A 9,563-nucleotide genomic window follows, 5' to 3' on the forward strand; every position below is an offset into this window, starting at 1 on the left:
GCAGGGAAACATATGGTCCCACGGTCCTAGACTTCCATGGCAAAGTGGAGTTAAAAAACACCTTCAACATTTACAAAATAACTTGGGTTTCAGGCGGTCTTATAAAAAACAAGGGTTTATGGTCGGTCCTATTAAATACATGAGTTCTGTTGAACATAGACATCACACTTATCCCAGTAATAATAGTCTACTCTGGACTTTCATGATATTATATAATAGGTGAGCTCTCAAAGCCCATAAAATGGAACATGATAGGAAGCACCACCGGTGAATGGGCAGAGGTGATGAATGTACCGAAACGGAATGCAATTCTAATCTTCAGGGAAGTGGGGTTGCTTTGTATTTCCAAGAATGGTGATATTAAAGGGCCTAATATAATAGTATGATTCCTTACACTGTTTTTTAATACAAGATATAGATGATGCAGATGAACGATGTCCATCCACAAGGATGCATTATGTTGATATTGTTTTTTGTTTGGGGTTGAAGAAGTAGGTAGACAGGAGAATCTTAGTGATTTTCTGTCTCTTTCCTTTGCTGGGTGGGTTTCTTTTTCTTTGCTGTTTTAGGTTTTAAGTATCTTGTCCATGAGACTTAAGGGTTTGGGTGAGACCGTGTGTCTTTCACCTCAGGGATTGGAACCTGTGATGTTTGAGTTTATAGGGAATGGTGAAGGTGGTCTTCTTGGAGGAGGAAGATGTGTGTCTGCTGAAAGTGAAAGCAGAAGTGAGATTGCCTTCCAGCAGGTGCTTGGATCTGCTTGGGATCAGGTGGCCTCTGGTCATATGGAGACTAGTTCTAGTCACATGAATACCAGTGATGATAACTGCTGTTCCAGTCACGAGGATTATTGTATGAATGATTCAGAAAATTCCAATGAGAAAGAAGTGGGTGAGGTGTCCTTAAGGTCAAGGCTGTGTGCTAGAGGCCATTGGAGGCCAGCTGAAGATGTTAAGCTCAAGGAGTTGGTGGCCCAGTTTGGTCCACAGAACTGGAATCTCATTGCAGAGAAACTCCATGGCAGATCTGGTAAGAAAGCAACTCCCACAATATAGAATCACAAATGTAAGAGAAAAAACCAACATATATTTTTATATTCTCATGATAAATCATATAGTATGATTCTAAGTCATAATCTTAAACAATAATGATGAAAAGTGCTACAATCTAAATCAGAAATATGAATAAGTACAAGTTGATTTCCACAATCTATGAGTTTTGCAGCTTCTTGTTTCTGAACAGATCATACTCTATACTCTGTCATTAAAATGAACACTAAATATAAAATAGACTAATCTGTTTTTAACAGAAACAATCCAATAGTCGTCTATGCTGCACCCACTTTCTATAAATGTAAAATTTTAAAGAAAAACACTCAGTCTTTTACACCCACTTTCTTAAAATGTGAAATGTTAAAGAAAACACTGCACTCTTCTGCACCCACTATCACAACAATGCCAAATGATAAGAAAAACACTACACTGTTGTGGAGTTGCACCCACCTTCAAAATAATGCCATGTTTTGGATGTATCTATGGATATATTTTATAGATATCAGGTTTCTTCAGTTTATGTTAATGTTTTTGAAGGCTTTTGGATTGTAATCTTGTTTGTCTTTTTGAATCGACATTTTCTCGATAGAGTACTATCTGAAATGCTGAAAGAAAAGACAATCATACTCTATAATCCATTATCATCCATTATCAAAATAGAGAGCAAGAAAATAAACATAGAAAAATTATGTAAGAAACTGGCATGAAAAAATATGTAAGAAACTGGTTCAGAAAGAGATGAACAGTTAAAATGCACAAGCCTTGAAGAATGAACAATATTTGGACAAGAGAAAAGACAAATCTTGCTGTACCTGTTTATTTAAGTATGCAATATGTGATTTATACCGCAATGATGATTAGTTTTCTAAGGGTTTCTGAGGTTTTGGTGCAGGAAAGAGTTGTAGACTACGGTGGTTTAACCAGCTTGATCCAAGAATCAACCGAAGGCCGTTCAGTGAAGAGGAAGAAGAACATCTAATTACAGCCCATCGAGTCTACGGCAACAAATGGGCGATGATAGCCCGGCTTTTCCCTGGCCGAACTGATAATGCCGTGAAAAATCACTGGCATGTTATCATGGCCAGAAAATCCAGGGAAGTTTCCTCAGCTAACCGACGGAAAAGATCTCAGCAACAATTCAGGCAAACAAAACAAACCGACATTTTCTGCATTGAGGCCGATTCTAGTTTCGATAGCATCATTCCCAAAAAGATGGGATCTTTCCCGAATCTTAAGAAACCCTCTTCGGATTTCTCCATTAATGAAATGGAATTCTCTTCCTACACGAATTTAAATTGCATAGATATGTCACTACCCACCAGAAACCCTAATTACAGCACTATTGCCTCCCAAGGTCAGACCTTTACCACAATGCAGTCTCTTGGGTTCTTATCTGGTATGTTTCCTTTCTCTTTGGTAAAAATCGTTGGGCTGATGTTATTATTTCTACAATCCATGATAATCATCTGTAACAATTTATTTCTGGGTTCTATTGTGTTAGAATGTTTTTTATTACGTTGAATCATTTTGATGATAGATTATAGAATGTGAAACGTCAACACAAAAGATTCAACACAATCTAATCCAAAAGAACAAGTACAAATATTACATTGTTGTTACAAATATTACATTGTTGTTGCTTCTGAATTTGATTGTGTAAGATTACATTGACATTATATTATTTTAGATTTTTATTTCAGATTGTGTGAAATTAGATTGTATTTTCAAATCACATCCTGATTGTGTGAGATTTTTTAAACTACCAACATTTTGGATCACTTCAAATTGATATTAAAAATTTCTGAACATAGTAACATACTCAGAAATGTTTGCAGACTTCTGGATTAACTGTGTATCTCTTTGTATCAATAGGTGTTCAACAATTGAATCTTGATGATAAAAGTTTAACCCAATTGGACATTGATGCTAAAGAATCTAGATGATAATAATTTAACCCAACTGAACACTGATGCTAGAGATATTACACAATCAAATCTTAAAACAACAGCCATAACAATGTCATAGATTAATGTCATAAATTAACTCACAGAAATGATTTGAACTGTTGAGGACAAGCTATTGCGCACAATCATTTCTTTTTTAATAATGTCATAGATGTAAGAATCTGATTAACTTTAATGACCATTTACATTAAATGCTCATCTTTTTTCCAGGCGCCAAAGAGGCTACAGCATCATTTGAAAGTAAAAGCATTCCAGCCTATGATCAGCCACACAAGTTTCGTGTGCCTGGTGCATCGCCAGTACATCATCAAACTTCAAATACAAGCAATTTCTCCCATGGAAGAAACTGCATGGATTCTACTGAGGAGTCTTCATCAGAATTTGGCAACAACTACTGCAACGCAGATTCCCACGAGTACACAAAATCCTTCATTTTCAGTGACAGTGTTGAACACCGGCCATTCATTGACTTTCTGGGAGTGGGTGCCACTCACATTAACTCCAACGGAAAGCCTGCCATTTCAGACACAAGTTCACACTTTTGTAACCAATTCTGTCAGCAGATATGATAAGAATCTGTCCTCCTCAGACTGCATGTATTTTGACTAACAAGATCCCAATGGCTTCCAAAATGCCTGCACCATCAAGAAAAAAAGAAGATAAAAAGATGAAACCTGTAAGAAGAGTTTTGTACTGTATGTAACTCTGATGCTCAGACTGGCTTAATTCCATTGGCCCAGGATTTTGCAAGCTCAAATCTTTATCAGTGCGTTAGAGTTTGGAAGAAGGGAAGAGAAATATTATTCCCATGGAAATAAAATTAAGAAAATCTTATAGTGTATTTTTATGGTTGGTCAAAATTTTATTACTTTTTCAGTGTACTGCTCTACTTTCTGTTATTGGATTTATCAGTTTTGAATGACTTGCTTTAACTTATTGACTGCCATTTCTGTTTAATTAACCTTAGCCAGTGTGCTAGGATTATTATAGTTGCTGTATTATTTAAGAAATTTCTCTGTATATACTAAATATTGATTTTCTGTAATCTATGAATTGTCAGTCTGTTTTTTTTATCAATATTTAGGATCATGGATCATACTGTGATCTATTATCAGCATGAATTTTCTGTAAATGTCTAATTTGAAATAAGATATAAAAACTAACACCACACTTTATATTAATTCTCTTTAATTTATGAATTGATGAAGATAAAATCTAGATTTAATATTCAGTTTTTCTATAAATATTTAGAATCACACTGTCAAATGTCAAGATGTAGTAGTGTTTAGCAAAGTGAAAATATAATTCGAAATAAGATAAAATAACTAACACCGCATCTAATGTAAAAACAATCTTCTCATCAGATATGTTGTGTTTTCAGACTATTATATCTAAAAACAATCATCTCATCAGATATATTGTATCTTTAGACTATTATATTTCTATTAGAAGAACTAATATGATATTTTTTTCCATTCCAGAGCTACATTGTTCACTATAAATAGATACATAGTGCAACCCATCTTTTCCTATAAGTTACTGTTAACCCATTTTATCTTTCCATTGCAGGATTTGACTGATATCTGCTTATTTCCAAAGTGGAAGAAAAGATTGCAACAAATCCACGTGTATTTGGAATGTGTTATAGTTATAATTTGGTTTATATCGTTGATAAGCTGTTTGGGATAAATCCTCCGTAAGTAGTCATTATTCAATTCAATATTGTTATCTTTGAGCTAATTTTCATGATAACTTCATGAAAGAAGAATGCTCCGCAGTTTTTTGGTCGAAGAATGTTCGATTGAGGATGGATAATTTGTGTGGTCTTTTATGTTGTAGTGTATAATTTTTAGTTGTCAATGTTTTCATTTTAGCCATGAGACTTAGATGGGCGGGTCTACAAATTCTTTGTTTCTCTGTGGTAATGTTTTTGTATGGTTTAAATTTTTAATCTACCTTCACATTGTTTACTAACTGTACTTGAGATTAGTTGTATGGGTTATTTGTATTAGATTCATTGAGTAGTTGCTGGTATTGATTATCATTGATGTCAAAAGTTTTATATTGATACTTGAGTCGTAGTGGTTGCTTGTTGTCATTGTTGAATTCTTTTGGTATTTAGAAGTTATGCAACAATCAAGTGGGGGCTAGATATGATTGTAGCTCTAATAAAGTGATTATGATTGTAGCTCTAATAAAGTGATTACCCTCTTCTCCTCTTCAGCTTGATATTGTCTCACCTTATGTGTAATCATCTTCATTCTGACATACTATTCTGTTGCAAAACTTGTTATGGGACTGAATTGCTCCACTAGTGTATGTTAGCATGAATGTTGATGGTATTCCTTTAGGGGAGTATCCTAAGCATTGGAGAGTATTGATATGTTGCATTCATGACTGTATTTGTCATTGATGACAACATAGGAGTAAGCATGTGAAGACTGGCATAGTAGCAGTTAGAGATCTTACTTGTACGAACAATATTTTGATTGTCTGGTAATGCGCATTCATGGGCATGTTCACTACAATGTCCTAATGCTAAGGCTCAACATGTAGTACTCGAGTTGAAGATGTACGAAAGATATGCCTGATTTACAAAGAGGAGTACAGAGATAGAGTACCTAAGAAGCGATTTTTGATGTTTGTATTACATCATTTGACAGACATATAATCTTGAGATGTGCAATCAGCTAGTAACATTAGACAGTCTAATGATGATATCAAAGAATGCGCAATCCCTAGTGTTGCACATGTGAGAATTTGCATAGACTGTGAGCCGACAATGTTATTGCAATTATGAATTAATTAATTATCCTTTTATAATTAATTGGGAAAGCATCAAGGCTGACTCAAGGAATTAGTTTGAAGATACGGGATAAAGGAAAGATGTTTTCTTTATTTGTAAAGGAGTATGTATTGAGTGTATGTTCTATGCGAATTGCAAAATGGAGAAGTGTTTGATGAATGCGAGTAAGCAATCCAAGGGATTATAGGATGCAAGATTTATGATATGGTTACAAGATTAGAAGGAGTAGAAGATTGGTTGATAGGACAGAGAAAGAGGAGCAGTACTATTCATTTCTATTATTCAACAAGGAATAATACAAAGATCATTTGGACAGTGGGTTCATCTATCTTCTACAACTCCTAACATGGTTGGAATCTCCTAACAGGGATTCAAAGTCTCCTAACATGGACTGATGTGTATTGAATGTTGTTATAGACTCCTAACAGGGTCCATCCTCTAACAAGTAATATTTATATTAGTACATCATCTCATGGGTACCATTCCCACCAGGGTTTTCTCTCTGATCGGTTTCCTAGTTAACTTATGTGGTGATATTGTACATGAATATCTTGTTGTGGTTTCTAATTATATTGTTCATATGGTTGAAGCTTAATAAGGTTGATAATTGTGATATTAGTTGGATAACTGATTCACCCCCCCTCTCTCAGTTATATTGGTGGACTATATATTTTAATAATTTATATTAGAGCATCAAGTCCTTGAAGAGAAAGCTTAACAACTTTAAGAGATTAGTGGCGAGTCATTTTAGAAAAGATAGTCCTAAGTCTAATGGAGAAAATTTTGACACCCAACAGATGGAGTTTCTTGGTGAGTTATCAAATATGTGTAAAGTGTTGGATACAATTGTTAATTGTGTATTGTCTTTGATGTTACACAAATGTCATATCACTCATCAGACAGAGTCTACCGAGCTCAAATGATCAACAAAGAAAAGTTAATGTTTACTAAGCTCACTCAGGCATCAAATGGTCTTGTAGCAAAAAGTTAATGTTTACCGAGCTCACTCGAGCATCAAAGGATCTTGTAGCAAAAAGTTAATGTTTACCGAGCTCACTTGGGCATCAAAGGATTTTGTAGAAAAAAGTTAGTGTTAACCGAGCTCCCAAGGTTAACAAAGAAAAGTTAATGTCTACCAAGCTCACTCGGTTATCAAAGAAAATGTGGCAGAGAGTTAGCTTCTACCGAACTCACAAGGTCAACGAAGAAAGGTCAGTGCTAATCGAGTTCACTCAGTCTCCAAAGGATTTTTGCAAGGTTTGCAGTGTTTATTGAGCCTCACTTGGTTAACACTAGAAAACCATTCTAGAGCAATGGTCAGCGAGCTAGGTCGGCCAGCAAGAAGGATTTTATTGTTTTGATATTAAGTTCAATTGTTTCATGTAGCCGACTGATGTAATGATTTTTTCTTGTTGTTGTAACTTATATTTGAGCCAACTTGATAATCTAAAAGGTATATATTTAGATGTTCAAGTTGTGAATTAAAATGTGTGTGAGTATATGGATGAGGATGGAATAAGCGAATATTGAGCAAATTCTGATGAAGGGTTAGATATGCTGGAGGAGCTACAAAGTTGTATTCAATCAGTAAGGATCCAGTAAAGTAGAATAGAGATCTGTAATCAGAAAAAGATAAGTTGCATATCATTCAGGTCACCTCATTGTTGCTTTCTAATCATTGTAACAGTGAATCTAGAATCTCTTAACAGAGTTGGTTTAATAGCCATTTTGTAAATCCTCTAACAAGGTGACAGTTCACTTGAATTGTTCTAAAGACCTCTAACCAGGCCACTCCTAACAGGGTGATTAAATCCTCTAACAAGGTCACACCTAACACTGTGCATTGTAACCTTTAACAGGGTTGGCTCCTAATAGGGCTCACTTTAGAAGAGTGAAGAAATTGGTGACTAGCTACTTGGTGGTTTTTCCCATATTGGGTTTCCACATTAAATCTAGTGTCTCTTGTGTTTATTTATTTTAACCTTTGCAAGCATAATAATAACTATGAATGCTAGATGATCAATAATTAGTTAACCTACCGAGTAAGTATTCCTGCACTATTTATCGAGTATTAGCAACAAGTAAATATTATAGACATCTAAGGGATTTTTGGAATGGTTTTTGTGGTAACTGATTCACCCCTCCCCTCTCAGTTACTTCATCTATATTTCCAACATAAAGATCTAAACATTGAGGTTCTTAATCTAGGATCCTTTTGTTGCATACAAAAGAATAAAAGTACAAGTAAAGATAGATCCAAATCCAAAGAAGACATGAAGATCAAGGAAGATATTGATCTGCTTATGAAAAGGGAGCCAGAAGGTATGAACCTTTTTGTTTGTTGGACATGTAAAGAGTTTGGTCATTTTTCATCTAGATGTCCTAAGAGAGTAAGAAAATCTAGAAAGAGTTCACTTTTTCATGAAGATGAAGAATTTAAAGCAAGTATGGGAAGACTCTTGAATGACTATGATGATAAAGATAATGAGCTTGAATTGGTTAAAAAAAGAGGAAGTAGTAGAAGAGATAGCTTTGGTAATTGTTGTTGATCCAAAAGCTAACCATGAAAATGTGGAAGTTATCATTGAGACTAATAATGATTTGCAGAATGAGAATTAGTTTGAAGAGTAGAGATCTAAGCCTAGTGTAGAAAAAAGAGTTGAGTTGACAACTCCTCACAGAAGTATATCAAAGAATCACCCTCTAGAGCAGAAAATTGGAAGCAAAGGATATTCACAATAAGAAGGAATATACTATGAGGAGACATATTTCGTTGTAGTGAAAATGGAAGTAGTAAGAATGTTCAAAGTATATCAAATGGATGTTAAATCAAATTTCTTGAATGGAGAACTTGAAAAAGTATACATTGAGTAGCCTGAAGGTTTCTCTCTGGAGAAGACAAAGATATGGTATGAAGACTAAAGAAAGCTCTAGATGAACTAAAGCAAGCACCTTGAACTTGGTACACAAGATTGGATAAGTATTTAACAAAACCTGGATTTGTTAAAGGTATGACAAATAGTGACTTGTATTAAAGAGAGATTGAGAATGGTTTGTTGATAATAGTAGTATCTGTTGATGAGATAATATTTGGAGGTAATGATAAAGCAAGTGATAATTTTTCTGAAGAAATGAAGAATGAGTTTGAGATGAGCATGATAGGAAAAATGAAGTTTTTCTTAGAGTTGCAAATTGTATAGAATAGTGATGGCATTTTCATTTCACAAGCTAAGTAATTTAAAGATTTTTTTAAAGAAATTTGGATTGGAAAGTTGTTAGCCTATTGATACACCTATGATAACTAGTCAAAAGTTATCTAGCAAGGATGAGACACCTACAGTTGAGCAGAAGAAGTACAGATCCATGATTGAAAGTTTGCAGTATCTGACTCACACCACACTAGATATAACAAACACAATTGGCATTGTAGCTAGATTTTCAAGTTGATCCTAAGGAGTATCATTACGTAGTAGTAAAGAGGATATTCAAATATTTGAAAGGAACATCTAATTATAGAATATGGTATGATAGATTGAGTGATTTCACTCTATGTGCATATACTGATGTGGATTAGGCAGGTAGTATGGATGATAGAAAGAGCACCAATGGTGGAGCATTTTTTTCTTGGAGGAAGATTGGTTTCTTGGTTGAGCAAGAAATAAGATTGTATTTCACAAAGTATAGCTGAGGCATAGTATGTTGCAGCAGCTAATAATTGTAAATCAATTTATGTGGATGAAA

At 34.6% G+C, this 9,563-nt stretch overlaps 1 protein-coding gene across 1 annotated transcript; it reads left to right on the forward strand.

Moving 5' to 3' along the window:
- Positions 1-236: 236 nt before the first annotated feature.
- On the forward strand, positions 237-3,857 carry LOC149535812 (uncharacterized). Its single transcript, XM_089805566.1, has 3 exons — positions 237-1,029; positions 1,945-2,448; positions 3,227-3,857. The coding sequence occupies exons 1-3, from the start codon at positions 588-590 to the stop codon at positions 3,583-3,585; spliced, it is 1,305 nt and encodes a 434-aa protein (XP_089661692.1). The 5' UTR covers positions 237-587; the 3' UTR covers positions 3,586-3,857.
- Positions 3,858-9,563: the final 5,706 nt, after the last annotated feature.

Source organism: Cupressus sempervirens, chromosome 10 (genome assembly GCF_028749045.1).
Source record: "Cupressus sempervirens isolate cs-2001-9-10 chromosome 10, ASM2874904v1, whole genome shotgun sequence".
In the NCBI taxonomy this organism is placed as follows: Eukaryota; Viridiplantae; Streptophyta; class Pinopsida; order Cupressales; family Cupressaceae; genus Cupressus; species Cupressus sempervirens.

Excerpts from the sequence above, each read along its gene's own strand:
- LOC149535812 (XM_089805566.1), top strand. The coding sequence starts at position 588 with ATGAGACTTAAGGGTTTGGGTGAGACCGTGTGTCTTTCACCTCAGGGA. Across the intron at positions 1,030-1,944 it reads GAAACTCCATGGCAGATCTG|GAAAGAGTTGTAGACTACGG; the intron begins GTAAGAAAGCAA and ends GTTTTGGTGCAG. Across the intron at positions 2,449-3,226 it reads GTCTCTTGGGTTCTTATCTG|GCGCCAAAGAGGCTACAGCA; the intron begins GTATGTTTCCTT and ends TCTTTTTTCCAG.